Source organism: Sminthopsis crassicaudata, chromosome 3 (assembly GCF_048593235.1).
Source record: "Sminthopsis crassicaudata isolate SCR6 chromosome 3, ASM4859323v1, whole genome shotgun sequence".
In the NCBI taxonomy this organism is placed as follows: Eukaryota; Metazoa; Chordata; class Mammalia; order Dasyuromorphia; family Dasyuridae; genus Sminthopsis; species Sminthopsis crassicaudata.
This window is the reverse complement of record NC_133619.1, coordinates 525,691,272-525,717,551: the sequence shown is the minus strand read 5'-3', so window position 1 is coordinate 525,717,551 and position 26,280 is coordinate 525,691,272. Positions and strand designations below refer to the sequence as shown.

The 26,280-nt window shown below is 34.1% G+C and overlaps 1 protein-coding gene across 1 annotated transcript in view; it reads left to right on the top strand.

Moving 5' to 3' along the window:
* Positions 1 to 26,280, top strand: part of POU2AF2 (POU class 2 homeobox associating factor 2) — a 56,723-nt gene that overhangs the window by 26,642 nt on the left and 3,801 nt on the right. Inside the window, exon 3 of the mRNA XM_074302268.1 lies at positions 23,405 to 23,447. Coding sequence (XP_074158369.1) covers positions 23,405 to 23,447 — 43 coding nt within the window. The remainder of the gene's footprint in view (positions 1 to 23,404; positions 23,448 to 26,280) is intronic.

Below are 26,280 nucleotides of genomic sequence, written 5' to 3'. Positions count from 1 at the left end.
CTCCTATGAAAAGCATGATCTTAACCATTTCCTAAGATTTCAAGGATCCTACCCTGGGTTTTCTGACTTTTCTTGGAATTTCTCAGAGGAAATCTTCACTCTTACTTCCTCTAAACACCAAGCCTTATAGGCTAGACATGTTTCTGACCAGTATCTGCTCACCCTCAGAAGCTACCCTGCATTGGCACATCTTTTGTTAGGTGCCCCCTTTTCTAGTTCCCACAAGTTTTTAACTGATCTCTTGTATAGATGGAAGAAGACACAGAGTTTTTCATTGGCTTTCTTAGTTATTATTGAGTCTGGTGTGAACTTCAGGTTTTATTGAAAAGATATATAGCAACTAGAAGTTTACCTCCTATTCAATCATTTTAGGGGGAAGTCTTTACAAATTGATATTGAATATTAGTGATTTGGGGATCTAGTCTTTAAAACAAATGTGAACATATCAGTATGCTAACTATAGTTACATCTCTCCATCCTTTTTGCACAATAATAGCTTGAGAGACTGTCAATTTTTTTCCTAAAATCTAGATAAACTATATTTTATACCATTCTCCTAAGCTAAGTCAACTATCAAGAAAGGAAGTAGGACTAGAGATGTTCTCGATGAAACCATGCTGACTGTAAGCACTGCTTCCTTTTCTATATGTACATTTGCCAGCCTTTAAAATAATATGTCCTGGAATTCTGAAAAAAAAAAAAATGAAGTCAAATTAACTGGACTATATTTTGAAGACGCAATTCTATTTTTTGGAACATCAATAAATGTACCCTTTTCCAATCCTATACTGCCTCTCCATTCTTCTGCAGGTTTTCAGAGATTAGTAATCATGGTTTATCAGTCACATAAAATAATCTGCTGGTACCCTGGAATGTGATTTATTTTTATCTGATTTAAACTTATCAAGGGCAGATAGATTTTTCTCATATATCTCTACTCATTTAAGGTATTTACTCTCTACTAGCCATTTTTGTTTTATATTTCCTAGTCCAAATATTCTCCTTGGCAGAAGAGGCAAGAGCTGAATAAAAGCTAAATTCCTCTACTCTTTCTCTATTATCTCTTATCATCATATCTTCTATACTATACATTGGTCCTATCCATTCTTTTACTTTCTTCTTTTCCCCAATTTAGATTTGAAAAACAATGACCCTAGCTTTGCTTGACAGCCTCAGGCAATGAACTTTACCACTTCAGGCAATATTCTTACAGGACTGTGTGATGTTATTACATTTCTCTTTTATTACTTGATATTACTCCTTGTTCTATTTGCATTTTCTTAAAATTTATATTGATTGATAAGTCCTTATGTGTCCACATTAACTCCCCCTTTATTTCCTTAACAATTATTGTATGTCTTCAGGATTTCACTCTTTAGATTCCAATCCCTCTTGTTTTCTCCTATAAAATTTTGGGTCATGGAACTGAATCATTTCTCTAAATCCTTTAAGATATAGTCTCCCATAATCTAGAGTATATGTCAAGCTATTCAAAAGTTGCTTCTTTTTTCTTTCACAAATTCTAACATTAAATGTTTACTTCTCCCCACAAGACTCCCATTATTTTCACATAGTAGTTATTTCCTCCCTCATAGTAAGAATTAAATCTAGAGTAGATGCTCTTTACATTGATTCTTTAAGGATGAAATTTTCATTTAGCCTAATTAAATTATCACCTGCTCTGCTTTTGGCAAGAAAGAACTCCAGCAAGTGTCTGAAAAATTAAAGTTCCCATCATTACTATATCATATTCTCTATGCTAGGCCCATAATCTCACTCCCCACTTTTTTGTCTAATTCCTTTTTCAATCCAGCTGATTTACACGATGAAAATCTCAATCCTATTTCTTACTCCTTTGATTTTGACCAAAATGCTCTATACTATCCTTCGCTCCTCTAGTTTCTGAGTTGTCTACAAATATATCTTTTTCATGATTCCATCTGGGGTTTTGTTGACAAAGATACAAGAATGATTTGTCATTACCTTCTCCAATATGATGAAGGTATAGCCTCCATTGCCTTGTTTTAATTTTATTACAAAAATTACACCTTAGTGATACAATCACATTTGCCTACTTTCATTAAGCTCTCTAATTCACTTTGCTACCTAAGTTTTATATATTTACTCATTGACAGTTTACACCAAAAGTTTTATTGCAGGCTCCTTCCCTTAATTTCTTTGCATCATCACTACTAATTTGCCATTTGAAAACCCTGAGATTAATGACATTCATCAAAATCATCAAGTATTATCCAGCATTTAATATGTGCAAGATTTGTGCTAAGTGCTGGGATATAATGGGGAATATTTCACAGTCCTCAAGGAATTGATTATCTAATTGCCAAAACATTTATGTAATGTAAATGCCAAAAGAGAGATGCTAACAAAGAGTTTTACATAGGATAAAAAGGAGAGATGAATATGTACTGTGACAAAAGTAGGACTTGGATGAACCAAAAGGATAATATTTATGAAGGAGGGGAATATGGAAAGAGGTACAAGAACTGTCTTATAAATCTTTGAACAGCTATCATAGGAAAGAAGCATTGGACGTGTCTTAACTTCAGAAGGAAGAATTTGGACTGAGATTAAATTAATTAATTAGTATTTATTAATTGGTTATTTTGCCCTAGACACTATGCTTGCCTTTAAGGATTTTACAAAGAAGTGGTGGCCAGAAAAAGGTATTTTGATTTGGAAAGTGACCAACATGATGATGGGAGCCATAGAAGAATCAATTAGAATACTCTTTCTTGTAGTAATGGCAATGATTATAGTTCCAGAAATACAAAGTACTTACAGAGGGGAACAGCAGAAGTATATAGGTGTCAAGGCTTATGGTGCCTAGGTGGCAAGGCTTCTGGCATGGTGAAGTAGAAAATTAAAATATTAATAGGTCCAATATGAAATAGTGAATCAGGCAGTCACCAATCAGAGAAGCAAGACCTGAAGGTAGGAGTTCCAAAGCTGAGGTGTTACTTTGAGTGCATGATTTCTGGTTTTACCAGCAAGGCTGCTGGCTAAATGATGACTGGGGAATAAAGTATGGATTGAGTCCACCTGAAATAATGGACCAGGTGAAGCACTTAGCAATCACTCAGTGTAATGAGCCTTGAAGGAGGCTGAGAAAGGAGTCCTGAAGCTGAGGGGATTAAGGCAAGATGGGTAGAGGCAAGGGAGGTGGGGGACAGACTTGAGCTTGAAAAGAGGAAAATCTTCATAACAATATAGTGTCCAAAAATAGGAGTTGTCTTTGAAGTTCCAACTCCCCTATCACTGGAGTTTTTCAAATGGAGACTTAATGACCACTTGTTCCCTCAGCTAAAACAGAACTCCCCATCCTCAAATTTTCTCATAGCAGTTTTCCTGGATGTGACAAATTCATAGGCTGTCTTGAATGAAATGACTGAAAGCTTGTCCTTGACTCTATGCTATTTTACATTTTAAATAATGACTTGGGTAAAGAAAGGAGGCATGCACATTAAAATTTCAGATGACCAAGGACAGATTTAGGATTAAAAATAATCTTAACAAGAAGTAGTTTTGCATAGAGTATTATAGCATTGCAAATGAAATCAGGAAGACCTAAATTCAAATGCAGAAGTGCCTTATGAGAAGAATTTGTTATTTCATGATTTTCTTTATTAATCAACAAATGAAATAGCAATTATCTCAAAACCAAAGGTTTTTTTCCCCTGACCACTGACTATAATGGGCCAGAACTCTATACTTGAAACCAAGATTCTTACAAGGTGCTAACTCAGTGGAATTGATAATACAATGGTTATCTAGTTTAGCATGGTGATTAATAATTCTCTAGTTCAATATGATTGAATTAATCTTACAGCAAATAATAGTTCCCTAGTAATATAATGATTGGCTTATATTCAGTATGATGAATGGTTTTAACTGTAATAGAGCATATAACTGGGACAAACTCAGTTGGAGACAGACTCAGAGAAGACAGAGAACTGGAGGCTGGAGCTCAAGGTCTCGAAGCCAAGGAGAGACATTCATTCCATCTCATACCATCATGGTCCTCCTTTGCTTCTTCACTGAAACCAAGACTCTGGGGGACAAGTATAGACTCAGGGAAGACAGAGGACAGGAGGCTAGAGCACATGCTCTCAGACTGAGACAGACTAAGACAGAGACCATTGTGGTGGTCCTCCTGCTTCCTCCACAGAAACCAAGACACATTCTGGAGGACCTCCAGAAAACTAGCTAAGCTCCAGGCAAGGAAACAAGACTTTGAAGGAGATAATAAAGAAATTGGGCTTTATCCCTGGCTATTCTGATGGTGATTGAACAAAGGCTGATCCAAAGACCTCCAGAAAACCAACCAGAACATTACATTTTGGCATCCAAACGTGGGACTAAGGATTTACACTCAGAAGTACAGATTGACACAATCCTGAGTTCAGTGAAAAAGTCTCCATGACCCAGAAATTAGGTCAAAATACAAAATAGACAAGAAGGAAATTTTGTTAAGGGCTAAACTAGTGTTTCAGCTGAAATGGGACAAAAATTTAGAAAGCAGCCTTTTCCACCCTAAAGAAAGTATGTAGAAAGCATAATTAGACTAATAAAAAACCAAAGTTTGATTGTAACTTGGGAGCAGATCATTGGACTTTTAGAAACATTACAGTACTTGTTTCCTTGGTTCTCTAAGGAAGAAGAATTAGAGCCAGACAAGTGGAAACTAATAGGAGAGCAATTAATTGAATATTACAATGATAATAGTCCTGATTCAATTCCTGGAGAAACATTCTATACATATGATTTAATACAATTGCTTTAGGGAATTACATAAATTATAGAATAAGGAAAAAGAAGAAAGAGCAGGAGGGAAAGTGTACTAATATAGCAGTTGAAGAGCATCAAGAATTAGACAAGAATGGAGTTAAGTACAATGCTGATGAAATTAAGGAATGTGGTGCTTCACATCAGGAGCCATTAGGGCATTCCCCATCCTCTGACCTACCCCTCTCAATTAACCTTTCATGGGTGGAGAGAGAAGGAGGAGGGGAAGGGACAGTGACACCATCAGCACCATCTATGCAGCAGCTTTGTCTACTCCCTATGACAAGATTACAAAATGCACTAATTAAAGCAAAAAAAGGATAGGATATATCTGATTTAAAAATAAAATCATACCCTGTTATTAAAGAGTTTGACTCTTCAGGTCAAGGAAGGAAAAGATACACTCCTTTTGATTTGGAAATAATCAAAGATTTGAAAAAGGGTTGTACTCTTTATGGGGTGACATTGTCTTATGTTAAAATGGTATCAGAGAATTTGGCTTATGAAATTTTAACCCCTAGTGATTGGAAATCTATAGCAAGGACATTTTTAGAACCTGGACAAAATTTGTTGTGGCTTTCAGAGTACAGTGAATTATGTAGAATACAAGTCCAACAAAATAGGCAAATTGGAGTTAATATTCAAATCACCTTTTACCAACTAGGTAAAGGTAAAAGTCAGTATGCAGCTGCTTTAGCACAGATTAATTACCCTTAAATACCATATGAATTGCTTCTGCTGCCATCAAAGCATGGTACACCCTCCCAAGAAAACAAGATAGAGGGGAAGCCTTCACAAAAATGGTCCAAATGAACCCTTTGCTGAAGTTTTGGGACATCTGCAGATAACTATCATATGAACTATTGGTGAAAATGCAGCAATAGCAATAATGATAAAACAACTTGCTACAGAAAATGCTAATGAGGTTTGTAAAAGAATTATACTGGGACTAAACAAGGCTGCTCCTTTAGAGGAGACCATGACGCTATGCCACAGTGGGCACAAATACCTTTTATACTCAGGCAATGATGCAGAACATGGGAAGACAGGGTCCGTTTTGGCAAGGGACTTCCAGAGAGACTCATCAATGCTTTCAATGTGATAAAGTAGAGCATCTGAAAGCTCAATGTTGGCATAGAGATAGAGTGAGAAGACAGGGTAAGAGAACAAGACCCAAAACCCTATGTCCAAAATGCAACAAGGGCTTCCACTGGGCCTCAGAATGTAGACTGATCTAGAGAAATAAAAGGCAGGGCCCAGCTCGAAGACCTCAAACAAAAAAATAGGTGGAGCATGATGGCAGCCAAGGTTACACCCAGAGAGTCTTTAGAACTTCAGTACTCTGACATGATCAATCAGCCAAAAAGTAATCCAGTGGGAAAAAGGGATTACAATTGGGGAGAATACAGGTTTTTAACCCAAGAGAGGGCAGTATCCACTATGAGCAGCTCCAGTATAATCTCTACGTGATATAGAAAGATCCAGAAAGTGGTGAATGGAAGGGACCATATAGGTTAACTGCTTGAGGGAGAGGGTTTGCTTATATCTATACAAGATAGAAGAAAGCAGATGGGTGCCAACAATCTGTATTCACCTTATCCATTGGAGAAAGACAGAAAAAGAGAAGGAAAAAAAACAAAAATCTCAAAACAAAGGAGAAGACCTAAGAAACATCTGACACTGAAAAAGCATGACTGATAATGAAACTGTTACAAAACTTCAAAACCAGCAGGAATCATTTGATTCTCTGAGACATGATAAGATTGTTGCAGGACTTCAAAATTTTCAGGAATCATTGGATTCCCTGACACATGAAGTAATGGACAATAGATTGGTTTGGGACTATTTCTAGGACTTATAGATAGGTATAATTCCTCATGTTGATTCATGTTGTTTGTTAAGTCACTACTAGTCTGTGCTATATTGCTATGTGTTTGTGTGATACCTCCTGTGTTGATGGATTTATGTATATCTGACTCAAGTGAGACCTTTCAGAAACCTGCTAATCTGGTTTGATTCACCATTTCCCTTTGGTGTTTCCATCTCCCTTCCTGAGATGTCAGGGAGGACATGATCATTTCCTTTTATGGTGTTTTCACCCCCCTTTCTGAGAAATTATGGGGGGTGTGATCACCTCCTTTTTGGGGGATTCTCATCTCCCTAAGAAGTCAGGGAGGGCATGACCACCTATGCTCTAAAACAAAAGAAAATGGGAGATGTAATGGGCCAGAACTCTGTACTTGAAACAAAGATTCTTTACAAGGTGCTAACTCAGTGGACTTGATGTTGTTGATACAATGGTTATATAGTTTAGCATGGTGATTAATCGTTCTCTAGTTCAGTATGATTGATTTAATCTTATAACAAATAATGTTATATTGATATAATATAACCTGATATAATGATTGGCTTATACTCAGTATGATGAATGTATTTAACTATAAAGCATATAAACTGGGACAAGCTCAGTTGAAGACAGACTCAGAGAAGACAAATGACTAGAGGCTGAAGCTTAAGGTCTTAAAGCCAAGAAGAGACATTCATTCCATCTCACACCATCATAGTGGCTCTCCTTCACTTCTCCACTGAAACCAAGGCTCCAGGGGACTAGGACAGACTCAGGGAAGACAGAGAACTGGAGGCTGGAGCACAAGCTCTCAAACTGAGACACTTCAAGACAGAGATTGTCATGGTGGTCCTCCTACTTCCTCCACAGAAACCAAGACACATTCTGGAGGACCTCCAGAAAGCTAGTTGAGCCCCAGGAAAGGAGACAAGACTTTGAAGGAGATAATAAAGAATTTGGACTTTATCCAAGGCTATTCTCATGGTGATTATTCTGCTGAAACGAAGGCTGATCCAAACACCTCTAGAAAACCAACCAGAGCATTACAAGTGACCATTTTGAACATTAGTGAAATAGAATGAGCCACTAAAACTAATGGCTATATTTAGGGAAGAAACTATATGTTTATTCTGGGAAGTCATAGATTAAAAGAAAAATTATCAATATTTTATATTTATCCATCTGAGACTCCTTTGTTTTTACAAGTAAATGTGGCAACATCTGACAAGAAAATGAGAACCTAGAGAATAGATTTCAGATTGAAATTGGCCACTGAATTATCATGCTACTTGTTTATTTACCTACGTTTCCTATTTAAAAAAAAAAGGAATGAGCAAATGCCCAGGTAGATGATATTAGCATTAATATATGTCTCCTTTTCTTACTATCCTGGTGACACATACTATATATGAATGTGTATGAGCAAATACATGCTTGTACTCATAGTCACATACTCTGGGTCTTCTGGTTTCCCTTTGAAAGATTTTTGTCATATGCTGAGAGTGCTTGAGATTCAGTAATATACAAATCAAATATCTACATCTTTTAGGGCTATTGCTCCCCAAAAACTGATATTTTCCCTAAGAGACACCAGAATCCAAAGTAACATACAATTTCAGAGTCCAAACACCATTACAATGCCCTTATTCACAATTTGGCAGAAAGTTAAGTTTAGACCAATATCTTAGGCCATTTTCCAAGAAACATTTAAAATGAATAGATGACCTAATCATAAAGGGAGCTATCATAAATAAATGAAAAGACTGTGGATCATATTGCTTATCAAATACATAGATAATTTATGCATAAACAAGATAGAGAAAATGTAGAATATAAAAATAATAATTTCAATAAGATTAAATTTAAAAGAGTTTGCACAAATAAAATAAATATAACAAAGAGAAAGGAAGCAAAAAAGTGGGGGAAAATGTTATAGATAATTTTTCAATAAAAGATTCATATCTCAAATATATAGAGAACTGAGTGAAATTTATAAGAATATGAGCCATTCACCAATTGATAAATGGTCAAAGGATATAAATAGGCAATTTTCAGAAGAAGAAATCAAAGCTGCATATGGCCAAAAATACTTTAAATCATTACTGATTAGAGAAATGTAAATCAAAAACTACTATGAAATACCATCTCACCCCTGTCAGACTGGCTAAAATGAGAAAAAGGGAAAAGACAAATGATGGAACAGTTGTAGAAAAATTGGAACATTGCTACATTGTTAGTGGAATTGTAAACTAGTTCAATCATTTTGGATTTATGCCCAAAGTGATATAAAATTTTGATCCAGCAATACCACTTATTAGGTATGTTTCCTAAGGTTATTAGAAGAAAAAAGAAAAGAACCTATGTGTTCTAAAATATTTATGACATCTTTATGTTGGCAAAGAAAATTGAGGACATGGCCATCATTTGGAGAATAGCTATACAATTGTGGCATATGACTGTGATGGAATACTCTGCTATAAGAAATGACAAACAGGTTGATTTTCAAAAAACATGGAAAGACCTACATGAAATAATGCAGAATGAAATCAGCAGAACATTGAGAAAATCGTATTCAGTAACAGCAGCATTGTTCAAAGACTATCCATGATTAAGCTGGTCAGAGTAATATGAATATTTAAGCCTATAAAGGACTTGTGAAGAAAAATGCAATCCACTTCTAGAAAAAGAACTGTCTACTACAAGGTGAGTACATGTACTCCATTCTCCTCTTCTCCTTGCTCTCCTTCTGAAATCACCCTGCTCATCATTTCTTATGGAATATTTCAAAAGGAACTTTAACCAGAAAACTGAGAGAAAATAAATGAAAGAAAACAAAACAAAAAAATGTTAAAGGCTAGAAAATAATAAATTTGCAAAGTAAAACTTTCTTTGTTTTTTTTTACATTGATCATAACTTTAACTTTTATCTAAAGATCGACTTGTTCTTTTCCTTACCTTAACAGTAAATAGGTACTAAACAAAGATATGTAAACTTAAGAGTATAGTATAAGACTGGGTTGGAGCTGTTCCTAGGTTTTATATGATCCTTAATTCAAAACATTGTTCATAACAGATAATCATTTAATAATTGACAAAGGAATAGGCAAGTGAATACATAAATGAATCACTCCATTTTTCTGCATTCTTGATCCCTTCCAGAATTTGCTTCTAAGTTCTATCAGTGGAATTATGGAATAAAGGCTAGAAAATAATAAATTTTTGAATAAATAATTGAAGACAAATATAAAATCAGACCTGCCCTCATTTTATTGGATGACTTCTGATATCTCATCTATTTTAGAAACTACATAGTTCTTTTTACCTGAGCATATTCACCAGTCAGGAAGCAACTGTTTTTACCCTTTCATAAAGCTTAACTCTTTTACATTTTTTTCTAAGCTAGTATCCTAGTATAAGACATTGTCCCTTTTGTGTTATGTGTTACCAGATTGAGTGTTGAAAGAGTCCAAAAAAAAAGAATATTTGTATTAGGAAAACTGATAAAATAAATTTGAGGAAAACAGTATTTCAGATCAAATGTTAGGAAAGAGAATGCCTTTTCTGAGGATCAGAAAGAGAAAATACCTCTCAGATGAATGTATTGGACCTATTTGAAGGCAGAGCAATAGCTGAAGGAATGATAACTGCATCAGCTCATTTTCATGTGACCATTTTTAGAATTTTGATGTTTATGAAAGAAATTATAAATCAAAGAACTGTTAAAGTATGGGAAGACTATATAAGGTCTATTAGGCTCATACCTAATATAGAGAAATTCTAAAGAGACAACTTTGAGGATAAGAAGAGTAGAAACGTTTAATTTAGAGTTGCTTATTCCTAATAAAAACTTTTCCTCCTGAGGTTATCTAATCTACTCACTTCCATAGGTTATTTATGACAGCATACTATTCATGTGCCTCTTTGAGAGTTTTCCTTAAAAAAAAAAAAAAAAAAAAAACTATTACACTTTTACCATACCAAGATACCTTAAGCATGCAGCAAAAACAATAAACATAATTCTTATGAAGGGAAGAGGTATGCCTCACAAAAAAAAAAAAAATGGTATGAGACTAATTAAATGATCATTGAACATGATCCAGATTTGTAAGCTAGATGGTACAATGTATATCCAATTGTTAGTGATCCATATTAATGGAAAAAGGCTTCCTTGATTATAAAAAATTCCTCATTTCAGTATTAACGTACATTTCTAACTGCTAAACTTAGAAATAGGTGTGTTTAACCTCCTGCTCCTGGATATGCTTGATATGATCTCTCCTTCCTTGTCATATCACCAACAAAAAGCCAATATGCTGGTAATTAAAACAGTCAGGGGACTAGGGACAGAGAAGTAAGAAAGATAATCCACTTCTATGGAAAACAGGACTTGAATTGGATTTGAAGCCAACATTAAGAAAGACTAGTTTGGGTGGATTTCTCTGGACTACCAAAATTCAAATTATTGTACCACATTGGGAAACTCCCTATACCAATGTAGGATCAGGATCAGTAAAAAATTAAAACTTATAGTGAATTTCAGCTAGCTATTTGATTTACTTCCCCAAGTTTCAATCTCTTGTAGTAGTGGTGTTTCTAATAAGTACACTGTCATAAGTCGATCGCTCCTTGCGTTAACCTCATGATTCAGTTTTGCCAATTGACTCATTCATTCTTCAAATTATTCAGAATGCCATTTATAATTTATTACGTTCAACTCAACAACAAATTCAATTCAATACCTGGTGATTACGTTCTGTATTTACATCTGTATTTTTATTTTATTTTCCCAATAGAATTTAAATTCTCTGGAGTCAAGAATTATAATTTATTCATATCATAACTATAACTTTTTTGTATCCCTAACCTAGTTTAATTGTTATCATTAGTGAATGGAAGTACCAATGAATAATAACTTGCCCTAAGAAGTCATTGGTCTGGAAAATCCATAAACTAGACAATTATCCCTTGAAAAATCAAAAATTAGCAAGAATAACTAGTATGTAAAATTAAAGTATAGCTGAGATTGTAATAATTGTCAACTTTGCTGTTACTGTAATCATCTTCAAAACTAAAAATATATAGAGTATAAACATTATAATTAAATAGAAAGAAAAGATAGATTTTTTTGGTGATCTATATACTATAAAGGAACAAAAAAAAAAGAAAAGAAAAGAAAATTAATATTATAGGATCCTAGATTAGCACCAATTCTAGTCCATCCACTTATTTTTCAGATGAGAAAATTGAAGCTCAGAAATCTCAAATTACTTTCCCAAGATCACTTGCATTTTTGTTTCCTGGAGGAAACAACATAGTAGTTTTTTGTTTTATTTTTTTTAATCTGGCATAAGAAGATTCGATACATCCTTTCCATATCTTCTTATTCATAAATGTGTATCCATTCTATTACTTTTATAACTTTTATTTCAGTGAACAGGGAAATGAGTAAGTTTAAGTAAGATTCTACTACAGTGTGAACTTTTCGGGACTTTCCCAATAGAGTTCAGCTGTAACAGGTCTAACTGAATTGAAAAAAAAAAAAATCTTCAACTATGGTCTCAATCACAGATTTTCATAGGATAAGCAGCCTAAGTTTGGAGAGGTTCATCACTATAACATTGTTCACCAGGAATTTAGTGTATTTGGCCATAGGAACTCATGAAATAATATAATAAAACATGCATGGATTCTGATTTATATGAGTGGTAGTAATACTGATGAAATCACAGACCTTTTGAAGTATTTCCATGACATTTACATACTTGCGGAAGAACTCAGTCACCAAGTTATCCAACTGGTATCTCCTCTGCTTTGTTAATAATTTAATTTTTTAATGTTTATTTTAAAAGTTATCCGTTAACATCTTTGTACTTACATAAAGTGATTTTTTTAAATCTCCTACAAAAACTGCCATTTCCTTTTAATGACTTGGGTTACCATCCCACCAGCATGAGATACTTGTCTTTGATCTCAAAGAGCTGCCTCTTTTCTGTAGTTTTCAATAGATTGTATGATAAAGAGAATCAATGTCTAACCATGAGCCTCACCAAGTACTTTGGCTCATGGTCAGAATATGTCACTTTGCATATCACATCATTAACATAGCCAATTTTCCTCCTTTACAAGATTGAGAAAGGGAATGAAAAGATAAAGTGAAACTCCATTCTGAATAAGCAATGCCCTGTAAACTCTAATGCACATGGTACCGACCACAACCTTCCCATTCATTTTGATGAATGTTTTATTTTTTGATTCTTTCATTGCATATTTGTCCAGAATGGCCCATTGTTTGAAGTTAGGAAGCCTGCTCTGTCCCACTGTTCAGAAAATAGAACCACATTTTCCCTTCTTCTATGTTCCCCACCCAACCACCTGCTCCTTCACAACCACAGAAATACAAAAAAGCCAAACTTTCACAAGCAGCTTATTTTCTCAGCTGTTCTCCTAATCATTTCAATTTTTAAATGTCATGAAATTAAAACTGTTTTCTGGAGTTGAATTCTTTCACACGTCTCACAAAAATAATCAGGTTTTTTTTTTTTTTTTTTTTTTTAAGTGAAACAGTCAGAACAAGACATCTGATCCAATTGAAGGACTGAAATAGCTTAGTTCCAAGTAAAGTATGGGACTGATTAGCAGACCATCATAGTACTTGTGGTTATTCTAAATTACATTAGTACAACCAATGTTCCAAAGTAAAATGTGTTTTATTTTGCTCTTTTGGTCTCATAAATAATACTAAGATACCCTAAACATAATATCTCCAGCCCAAGATGACTATTCATTTTTCACAGTAAAACTTTAAGAAGTCATCTAAAATTTAGCATTCTGTAAACTCATCATCTTAATGAAGAGCAAGATACTGCAAAATTATCTTCTTAAAAAAAGTGAAAAATTAGAGCAGAGGAAAATTAATGTTGTAGATTTCATTCATACAGTTGTTAATATTTATTAAATACGAATGTGTACAAGGCACTATGCTAATCATTGTGAAGGAACTATGAAGATTATACTACATTAGGGGAGGTAAAATACATACAAATAATTGCAATATAAGAAATAATGTGAAAAAATATAGTACTGGAGGGTCAGAGAATACATTTTATAAAAGAAATGACATTTTAAAAAAATTCTTATTGTTATTGTTTTTTGATATTGTCTACATTTTTCAATATATACTGTCCTACTTCCTTTATCCAGAGCCATCCCCTGCAATAAAGAATAAAAAGGAAAATTTGAAAAGCAATACAGTTGTGTGACCTTGGGCAAATCACTGAACCCTGTTTGCCTCAGTTTTCTCATATTTAAATGAGAAGGAAATGCAAACCACTCCAGTATCTTTCCCAAGAAAACCTTAAATGGGTTTGACAAAGAGTCAAACATGACTGAAAAGTGACTCAACAACAACAATAAACTTAACCAAACAACAGCAAAATTAATCTTTACATTGGCTGTTTATACCACATTCCACATCCATAGTCCCCCACCTCTGCAAAGAAGAGAAGCACATTCATTTTCTCCTCTATTGAGGGGAGAGGGGGCAAACTTAATCCTTAAAATTGTACAACATTCATTTTCTTTTGTTGTTTTTCTTCCTATTAATATTGTTGTAATCATTGTACATATTGTTTTCATGGTTCTAATTGCTTGATTTTGCTTCAGATCATGTAGATCTTTCCATGCTCACTGTATTCTTCATATTCAATTTTTATAGCACAGTAATTCTCCACTATGTTCACATATCATAATTTGTCTAGGCATTCCCCAATTGATGGGCATCTACTAAATCTCCAGTTATGTGATAGTATAAAAAATGTCATATGAATATTTTAATTTATAATAGATCTTTCTGGTTTTGAGCTACTTGGAATCAAATGGTATGAGACCTCAGGGTAAGTAGGTACTTTCCATAATTTCAAGTTCCTATCCAAAAAGATTGGGCCAATGCAAAGCTCCACCAATAGTGTATTAGTGTGGCTATCTTCACATAACCAGGAAGAGACAATTTTGAAAGGGAACTCATGGGCAACAGTGCCACATTCATCATACAGATTAAGCCAAATGAGAAAGAAAATGGTGATGAAAGGGTCAGAATTCAAAGGAACATTGAGTTGATGATGTATTGTGATGAAGTTTTGGAAAGAATATATGTAAAGAATTATACTTAAATTCAAAAATAATTATATATTTAAACAGATCCTATACACATTAAGGTTTTCAAATTATATATTTAAACAGATCCTATACACATTAAGGTTTTCAAGGTTAAACCGTCTCAAATGAAACGTCATGTCAGCATTATACCATCATGGAAACTTATTTCTAATTCTTGTTGCAAGATCAAAAAAACTTCCTATGCCTCAGTTTTCTGTCTAGAATGAGAATAAAGCCTATCTCAAATAGTAATGCTTACAGTAAGGTGTATAAAGCTACTTAACAGCTTTTTATTATAATGAAAAATGATATCTTATGAGACTTCAAGGTAAATATATGGTGGTCTTTATTAAGTCACTGCTTTAGCTAAATTTCTCCCAAACACAGTTTGAATTTCCCTATCCAGAATGGGCTGTCACCATTATCTCCAGTTGAAATACCTTCCTCATTACTCTCTAACTGTTCAAATGCCCTCATTGATTCAAGACTCAGTAGGAATTTCACTTTTCCCACAAAGCCTTCCTTGTCCACACTAACTCAAAATGATCTTTCCTTTCTTTGAACTTAAGTAGTGTTTGTTTCTACTACTCATTTGGCATTTATCATAATCAGTCTTTTGTGATCTTTTTACAAGTGTATCATATCTCCTCAACTAGACTGTTGATTCCTGGAGGACAGAGACTGTTTTATTAACTTTTGTATTACCCACAATGTCTTGTACATGATAGGTACTCAGCATATGTTTGTTTTGTAGTTGAGGGAGCAAACTTTATCTTGCCATATTACATCTTCTTATTCTTGTATAATTTTTTATTCATTTTAGCCAAAAAAATGCTTCAAAAATGTCTATTGATATGTAATAAAAACACCTTTGTTATCATTATCAAAATAGGTATACAGCATGGAATCACCCAAAATGTTATGATCCTGATGTTTGTCTTACACAAAATCTAGAAAGAGAAACATTCTTTGTTATTAGTGTTGAACATTAATTGCTCATCTTTACAGAAAACACCTCTAGCTCCAGGACTGTATAGTTCTTCCCACTGAAAAAACAAAATAGATGAAAAAAGCATATTGTCCAGATTGTGACATATAGCTGGATGGTTATCTAATTGAATTGGTTTATCAATATGTAAATCAAGCTTATTGTTGTAAAGATAATTCCCTCTTTAGCAATAAATAGAGGACATTTCAGGTGAGGAGAATGGTAAGAGCCAAAGTACAGAGGCAGTAAAGCACAAATTATGTTGGGGGAGAGGAGGTGGAGAAGGAACAGGTGGTGTAGGTAGATAAAGAGTGAAGCTCAAAATTAAGGGTAAGATCACTCTGATTTGCATCTGGAAAGTTGTACAATGTTTTAATACTTCACAGATACCCATGAAAATGCTTAAATATGCAGAACTCATTGTAATAAATCTTAATAGGGATATGATACCATTTTTAACACCAGTATACACACAATGATGTTATATGGCTATAGCATTAGAGATCATTGAACCTATGTCCTTGAAAGAATTTAAATTACAATTAACCCAGAGAATGATAGAAAGACGTAGAGTAGACCCAAGGAAGCATCCACATGTTAGGCATTGTATATCAGAAGTGATATAAAACACTTTTAAAAAGAACATGTAGAACAAGAAAAGGAGACAAAACAATCTTGTAACAACAATTAGTTATAAAAGATAGTTTATAAGCTCTAGCTTATAAAAGCTCTAGCTATTCTTTGATAATCCCAAATATTAAGAGAACAAGAGGAAAGCCTCTAGCTAATATAAAATAAATCAATAAAAGATAACTTCAGGAGATAGAGAACATTAAGGCTACAAATAGAAGGAGCAAGAAAGGTTTCATGGATTTTTTAGCATCTAACTTGAGCCTTGAAAGAAGGAAAATAAGATTTTTAAGAGGCAGGTTGAAGTGGGGAAGGGGAATGCAGACATGCATGTCAGGTATGAAGGAATAACTTGTGCAAATGACTCCTGAACAATGGCAGAAGAGAATGTCAAGTTCAAGTTCAATAAATAGCTACCGGTGTACCTTATAGGGCATATTGAGTGCACAGAGAGGAATTAAATGAAATTAGGCTAGAAACTTAGCTCAAAGTCAGATCATAACTGAAGAATTTAATTTTATTCTGAGCATTGAAAGTTATCAAGCAGAGGAATGATATGTAAATTAAACCATTTTATTAAAAAAAAAGGATTGGCTAATGATTGGGACACTAAAACAAATCAGTATGCTTGAATGTAACTATTGGCTTTACCAGGAAACTGAGTTACCTTAAGCACCTACCTCCCCACTATGGAGTTCCTGTATACAAGTATCAAAAGACAAAACTGTTGCTCATATTATAAGCTAACATGAGTCTTTTACTTTACATATGTTTGTGTGTACACATTTATTTGTGTACATGTATGGAAATATGTAAGGATCCTTGACAGGAAAACTAAGAATCAGAATTGTATTTTAATCCTTGCTGTGCCCTAGATAGTTGTGTGATCTTGAGTAAATCCCTACTCTGTCCATACTCTGGTTCTCTTTTCTGTAAAAAAAATGTTATCTTAAAAAACTCTTAAGTCCTTCCATCTCTTTCAGTTTGTAATTTAACATGTGGTATATTCAAATCTGTGCTTTTTCATAGATAATACCAAAGTCCCTTTCCCTATCACAGGTATGTTGAGAATGTGAAAAAAAAAAAAGCATGTATAATTTTTTAAGTCTGTAAAGAGCTTTAACTGCCTTGGCAATTGACATTAAATTGATATAAATGACTACTGTTGTTATTGGATCAACAAAAATGACAGCATCTATAAATTTTAGAAAGAAAATCTTTTTAAGCCATATAATCAATGTAACTCAGAGTACTAGAAGAATAATCCTACTCTTGAACAAGGTTGAAAAGTACTTAGGAAGCCTGATACATTTCAATATAATGCACTCATCTAAGTTGGCACCCACAAAAATAATATTACAGGGCCATAAAAACTCCTGCACAAATGTGAACAAGGAAAATTCCTAATCTTATCACTTTACTACCTCAGTGACCTATTAGTTCAAATTAACTCATTTTCATGGAGGGGCTTTTGGGGCAGCTGTGAAGCTGCTGGGTTAGCTACAGGAAGTTGCAGGTTGGCAAATTTCATTCAAATATAAACCTCTAAATTTGGCTACCTGGCATTGCAGGATCCTGTTGTTTGCCATATGCAAACTGAAAATTATATTCCATCTTTCTTGGTCAGAAGTGATGAGCTATTCAGCATTCATTTTGCCATCATTTCTAGAAAGAGGGTTGAGGTTGGAATTTGAAGAGATGCGCTCTGTGTGTGTGTGTGTCTGTGTGTGTGTGTAAGTGTGCATACAAGTGTGTAATATAGGAGAGGGAAAGGAGGATATATGTGTATGTGTTTGTATCTGTGTGTGTGTCTGTGTGTAAATAATAAGACAAAAATTATAGTAATGTGAATCTGAGTTTTCCCTTCCCAGGGGACTAAAAATTTGTATGTGTGTATGATGCTAGATTCTATCATTCTTAGCCTTCATTCTGAAGGCCGATTTCTTAGCCACTTCTTCCTAAAATAATCAAATAAGTTTTCAGATCTGGAATAATCTTTCTATTTGATATTCCTAGCTAATCCTAACAACAACTTATTCTTTAGACTTCTTCAATTCTGACTGACAAAGTATCCAAAGAGAGCATGACATTTTCACCAGAGAAATCACTGTTAATTTCTTTTATAATATACAAGGGAAGATAAGATCCAGTGTGTATCAATGTGTTTGGATCCTGTAGCTACTGCCTATATCCTTGTTACCTGCAAGGATACTTCTCTACTTGTTCATTAAGAATATATTTTAAATGTATGCACTCAGTTTTTTCAGTGGGTCCTCAATGATTATCTTTTTCAATCTTCATAGCTGATTTATGAAGTAGGGATGTCAGGTGTCATTATTCCTAGGTTTATAAATGATGAAATGGAAACGCAAAGACTAGAGGTTGAGTTTTCTATAAGGCACAGAGTTAATTAACGAAAAGGACAAGATAGAACATAGGACTTGTGATTCCTAGATTGTCTCCTTTCTGTTGGACCACCAGAAGTGGAGGCTTGATAAATATCCTACTATTTATTCAATTATATAGGGTTGAATTGTCATACACTAATAATTTTTCTAAAGAGTGTATTATTGAAATGGATAACATCCGGGTGAATCTAAGCCTACAGAGAATCTGAAGGAACTTGTCAAGAGCACAGATGAAACTAGACCGTCATATAAGCTAATATTCTCAGCTCTACCTTACCATATTTATAATACAAACTTTTGTTTTTTAAATCATGTTTTCCTACTCCTTTCTCTGTTCCCTTGGGACTGTTGTTCCCTTAACATTTTAGTTAAAAAACAAAACAAAAACAAACCACCAAAAAAAAACCACCAATCTTTTTGCCTTGAATTTTCAGAAATAAACTGATTCTAACATTCAATCAACCCAATTGCAGTAATACCTGATACTTTACAGAAAAAAAAAAAATAGCAGGCCCAAATTGATGGAAGTATGATTAGCATCATTTATATGACCTTAGGCAAAACACATCAGCTGGTTTGGATCTCACCTTAAAAATAAGAAGGCTGGACTAGAATACCTTCCTACTCTACCATTGCATGACTTTGTAATACTAAGGAATAGAAAGTGAAAATATTGTACTTGAAGAAAATTGAGGAAAGAGATTTATGATGTTACCCACAGCATGCAAACAATACACATAAGATATATAAAGTATAGGTCGAAGGTAATCTCTGTGGTTGAAATCACCAAAGCATTCCCTAGTCTTTTTCTTTGCAAACATTGTCAGAAGGGAGATGAAAAGAGAAACTATCTGAGCTATATTTAATTGAAAGAAATAGCAAGCAACACAGGAAGGAATGCAGTTCTACATTCAGGATTTAGGATTCTTATTGAATGGATGCCCATCAGTTGGGGAATAGCTGAATAAGTTATGGTATATGGATGTCATGTAATATTATTGCTCTATAAGAAATGATTTCAAGAAAGCCTGGGAAGACATGAACTGATGCTGAATGAAGTGAGCAGAGCCAAGAGAGCATTATATATAGTAACAGCAAGATTATGTGATGATCAACTATGATAGACTTAGCTCTTTTCAGCTATAATATAGTGATCCAAAACAATTCCAATAAATTTAAGAGGGAAAATGCCATCCACATTTAGAGGGGGAACTATGGAGACTAAATATGGACCAAAGCATAATATTTTCACCTTTTTTGTTGGTTTGCTTGCTTTTTCTTTCTCATGGTTCTCCTTTTTGTTCTGATTTTTCTTTTACCACATGACTTAATATAGAAATATACTTAAAATAATTTCATATGTATAACCTATATCAGATTGCTTACTGCACTGGGGAGGGGTGAATGTTAGGAAAAGAGGAAGAAAAAATTTTTTGAAACTCAAAATCTTACAAAAATAAATGTTGAAATCTAAAAAAACAGATTTAAGAATCTTCATTTAATGGTAAATAAAATTCATTATTCTTGAAGGCTGTATTAGTTATTAAAAGTCCTGAGGTTTCAAAAGTCTTGAACTGCTATTTATCAGTAAATGTAACTTTGAAAGAGAAAGAAGCTCTACAAGGGAGAGAGTCAAGAAGGAATTCAAGAAGGCTAAGAGAAGTAGCTAATGGATGAAAAAGAAAAGAAAGCCTAAGCAACACAGATTGTTATCTCAGGAGCTAGAACAATATTTTATTGTTGAGCTTAGTTGGCAGACAGATGGGTTGCTAACAGCTGGCTTTTGTGGAGAAGGAGTGGAAGAGAGGTGATATTAACCCAAATAATGTATATTATTAGTCTGGTACTCCAGAAGTGCCAATATAATCATTTCTTTCTGCTGTCACCACAGAAGCATAACAGATCATTGTAGAGTTACCTTTTCATTGCCACACTCATAACACTTATATACCCCTTTTATTTCCCCAGTCATAAAATGAGTAAGATAAAGGTTCAAAGGGGAGTTTAATAGAGGGAAACTCCTATGCCCACATGTTCCACTCACTATCTTTGTGATCATGGACAATACATCACTTCTTAGTTCCAGGTTTCTCATCTGTAAAATGAGAAGTTTGGACTAGGTGACATCTTGGGCCCCTTTCAGCTCTAAATCAAGGATCCTTTTATCCTATTTTCCTGTCCTTCCCATATATTTACTAAAAATAACTGCAGTAACTCTTCCTTTCATGCCCTTTCTGAAAATGTATGGAATTAAACTTAACAATCATTTATTGTGTCTACTCTGCACCAAGTATTATACTAGGTGCTAGGAATACAGAAACAAAAATAAAACAATCTCTTAATCCAAGAAGCTTACGTTCTATGTGGGGGAAAACACACAAACAGCAAAATAAGTAAATAAATGAACTTATAGAAGAAATAAATAATAGATGTGGATGAATAAATATAAATATATAAATGCACATATATGTGTGTATACATATACATATGTGTGCATATATGCATGGTTATATTTATATATATTCATATGTACTCCTTTTGTTTATATCTATATAAGTATATTTAATGTAGAAAGACAGAGAGAATAAGTAATAAATTGGGAGAAGAAAAGAGCCCTAATAACTAAGATCAGGAAATACTTAGCACGTGATGTGACATTTGACTGAAAGAAGCCAGGGATTCCAAAAAATAGAGAAACAGAGGGAGAGCTTTCCAGGCAAGAGCCAAAGGATGGGATATGGGGTGCTATATAAGAAGAATGACAAGAAGACCAGTCTGGCTGAAATATAGCATGTAAGAGATAGTCTTGTGAAATTAGTCTAGAAAGATAGTTTAGAGTAAATTGCTAAAAATTTTAAATTCAAAAGGGAATTTGCATTTAATCCTATAGGCAATAGGGAACTACTAGATTTTCTTAATCAAAAAGAGAGACAAAATAAAAGAAGGGCCTTTGTAACCTTTCATAAGACCCCTTTATACATTATCTATACAAGTGAAGCACAGATTCAGTACAAGCATTCTGAAAAGAAGGTTGAATTTGAGGAGGGAATATTAATAGCTCTTCCAGCTGGTTGTAGCAGGGGAACCTGGTAAGGAAAATAAGGAAATATGCTATTGTGGCTTTGTTTAGTACCTTCTTTCCATACTATATGTCAGGGAGATACTAAACCATTCTAGCATTGATTATTTCATACTTAGAAACGTTTTATGCTGAAACTTCCAAAATATTCACATTATAACTAAGAACTTGAAGCCAGAATATTAAATTAGAACTCAATAGCAAAGTTATCTGTTTGGGCTTCAGCTTCTTTGGAATGAATGAAATGAATAAATCAAAAAACATAGTTATTAAGCATAAAATATATATGGTACTAAGCACTGGAGTTTTGTTTTGTTTTGTTTTTTAATGGTAAATGTTCTTAGGAAGGTCACATTGTCATAAGGGAAACAACCTGAACAGGAAATCTCATCTACAAACCAAAGGGAAAGATCTTGTGGTCTTCAGTGTACAGAGACAAGATTGATAGTTCTTTAGCATCATTGTCATTAATACAACCATATATGTTTCTGCTAATGAGCCATTTGATGATGCCATGAACTTCATAGCAAAAGCTTCTTTTCTGGGTCTTAAGGAGATTTGGAGGGAAGCAGACAGAATAGAGAGGGGAGGAAAGAGAAGAACTTACAGAAGCATTTGTCACTCCTCAAGAGTTATTTCCATAAATGATAGTTGAAAAAAGGAAAGAAAGGAAGAGAATAAGACCCAGAAACAGACACCAGAGGGCATTAATATTCCCAGAGCTCCTGGACTTAATAGTCTGGTAGCTGATTGATTAACTGATCAGTCATTTGACTATTGGTCAGTAGTTGATGTTGGTGGTGGCAGGGACAGTGGGTTGTTCTCCTGGATTATTCCTGGAAGGAATCATTCCTTCTAGCTCTAAATTCTATGACTATGATTATGATAATATTCCAACTATGAATAGAATGTGAGTCTCTTGACCTTGGGTTTAAGAATGTTTCTGCTACACAGGCAGCATAGTCTAATAATAGGAAGAGCTAGACTTGGAATTAGAGATTCTTAGATTCAGATACTGCTTCTGATACTTACTATGTGAACATGGGCAAGTTTTTATGCCTCAGTCTCCACATCTGTAATAATACCAATAGTGCCTCCTTCACAGGGTTATTATGAAATTTCAATGAGATTCTGTATATAAAGACATCAGTTTTTACATATATTACCCTTCCTGGGCTTAACTTTAAAGGGCCATATTTTTTTTTTATTTCACATTCCATCTCTGTACCCTAGAACCAGGATCTCCACTCATAGTTCTTAAGATAAGAAAGTAAATAATAAATAACAAAAGATGAATTCTTCCATTTTAGCATTCCTGAAACCATTGTTAGCATTTAAGAGCTTGAGTTCTTTCTGTTTGCTACACCTGCTCTTATAATACTTGAAATCAGTACCTCAAAGTTTCTGAAAATGAAGTTTGTAAAACAATGTATACAGTCTTTTGGCTTGCACTTGAAAAGGCAGGAGAACACATACCAACTGTCTTTGTTTTGCAGAGTGGTACCAATTCCTCTCAGTCTCCATTTGTCCAGATGCCAGGTGAGTACAACAAACCATTCCCTCAATTATTTATTTTTTGGTTAAAATCAGGCAATTTGACTTTCATCTGGCATACACACTTAAAGCACTAAATAATAATATTGCTCAATGCATCTTCTCTTCAAAAACTTATGTTAAAGTATATACTCACTCATACAAGGCCTGACTATAATGATCATTATTATCTTTGTATGCTTTCTTGAAAGCATGTCACATATTTCAGTAGTAATCACAGAGAGAACATTTTTTTGGTATGTCATAGACCCCTTCAGCAAATTGAGAAAGCCTATGAACTACTTCTCAGAATAATGTTTCTAAATATTTAAAATAAAATATACAAATTTTTAGAAGTCACCAATTACCTCGAAATACAATTTTCAAATTTTTTTTAAAAAACGAATTCTCAAACCTCCCCCTCCCTCACCTAGGAATTCATCCATAGACTTGTTTGGTGTCCATGAACCAGAGGGTCAAAATCCCTGGTCTAGAGGAAGCTGGCTAAGTAGTCTGGGTTAACAATTAGGTCTTTGACAATAATGACAGGGGCAGCTAGATGGCACAATAGATACAGCATCAGCCCTGAAGTCAGGAGAACCTGAGTTCAAATCTGGCTTCAGAAACATAATACTTCCTAGCTGGGTGATCCTGGGCAAGTGACTCAATCCCAATTACCTTAACAACAAGAAAGAGAGAGAGAGAGAGAGAGAGAGAGAGAGAGAGAGAGAGAGAGAGAAGAATGACAAAGTTTCCTTTCACAAATACCTAAAGAACAGATTTAGCACATATTCCAAAGAATTTTGTAAAGGAGCTGGCATCTCATTAGTCTAAGAAGCAGTAATTAGAAAAGAAGGGAAAATAAAATCTGTCTGTCAAAATAGGATTTAAAAGACCATTCCTTATATGTGGTCAGTGAGAAGAAATTAATAAAACTTAGCCCTCCAAACTTTCTAGAATCCCTCTGAGATGAGAAAAGTTTCTATTATCCTGGAAAACATAAGCTTCTTGAGAGCTGGGACCATTTTGTCTTTGTGTCATCCTCAACTAACTATTCAATCTGATTCAAGAAACATTTTAAAGAACCCACTATATTAAAAACACCTATCTGCTCCAGGAAAATTTATAAGCCCCTTGAGGGTGAGGATGGAAGGATGGGAAAGAGATACAACATGCAAACATACAAAAGAGTAAATAAAATTCATGCACAAAGTAAAGCAAAGTAATTTCAAAAGGGAAAGAATATTAGTAATTTTGTAGGTTTACCAATTATAGGACCCTGCACATTGTAAGCACTAAATAAATACTTATTAAATGAATGAATAGTAGCTTCAATATCTTCAGTTCCAATGACAAGGTCAAGAAAAGTATTTTAATTTAAAATCCAAGTATTTCTAGTGAGAGTTCTCTATCCTGCATTCCCAAATTCCATTTACTATCCCTTTGAATCTGAGAATGGCTACTGCTGACCAATTCCTGCAATTTCTAATTTTGTCTAAAAGCTTAACATATCTTCCATTCTTTTAAGAATTAAAAATTGTCATATTCCTAAAGACAGGATTATTTTTTTAGGATCTTTCTATCCAGGAGGAAATTTGGATATGAGGGCATGGGAACATTATTTACATATTCCATTCTTAGCCTTACCCACCCTTGTAGCTCTAAATATTGTTGTGTAAAACACAGCTTTATTTATTGATTTAATTTTCAACTTGTGTAGATTTTTCCCTGGAATGGCACTCAACACAAAGGCTGTGTTAACTGGAGTCTTCAAATTTATGGTAGTATTAGAAGTTTTTAGCTATAGAGTTTAAGATGAAATAGTAGACTACCATGACATTCTTGGTTTGTTTGTTTGTTTGTTCCTGGAGAATTCTAATTTCATTTGGTTTCAAAGGTTCTGGGTTCGAATCTCAATTCTGCCACATACGACCTACAGTAGCTTGAACCTCTCAGAGCCTCAGTTTTTCTTTCCTTTTTTTTTTTTCCTGTAAAGGGAAGAGATCAGATTGTGAGCTCTCAAGTTCATTGAATCTTTAAGTCTTCCATCCTGAGAAGATTTGTGATATGTATGGCACTATACCATATGCTATAATAATATCATGATGTGAAATGAAATAATGAAGCTATTAGATATGATCCCTCACTCCATGGAACTTATACATGAATGCTAAAAATAAGGCTGATATAAATGAAATAATGAACATAACATCGAGTGCTGTAGGAATTTAGAGGAAAGGAAGATTAATTGGTGCTCTTAGTTCAAGAATTTCCTCTCTGGCCCTACTTTGCTACCTCCTTCTCTATTTGAGTAAAAAATGGAATAGAGAACTCAGAATTGTTCCTATGTCATGGAGATACAGCTTCCACATGATTCCAGAATTAATTAAGATATCTCAGTCAGCAGCACATTTATTTTTGCAATCACATGTATTTTCAGCTGATAGATCATCACATTCCTCTGCAAAATAAATATTACCTACCTTTAAGAATGTGACTTTTCCCTAAAATGGAACAACATATAGTTACAAAGCAGTGTTTAACATTTTCCTTGCCATCCCAACCATCTTGCCAACTTTCCTTCATTATATGAATATGGTCAACTTGAAATTTCTCCTCTTTGGTATTTGAAGATATCGTAGTTGTCTCCAACCTGTGTCTCCAAATTTATTTCTTAATAATCCCCTTCATACTCTGTATTCCTGCCAAATTGGCACTTACAGTTCCCTGTGCCTGATATTTCTTCTCCTTCTCTTTATTTTTAATTGGGTCAGTTATTCCCCATGGCTAAATGCTCTCCCACTTCTCCACCTCTTACAATCACTAGCTCCATTCAAGT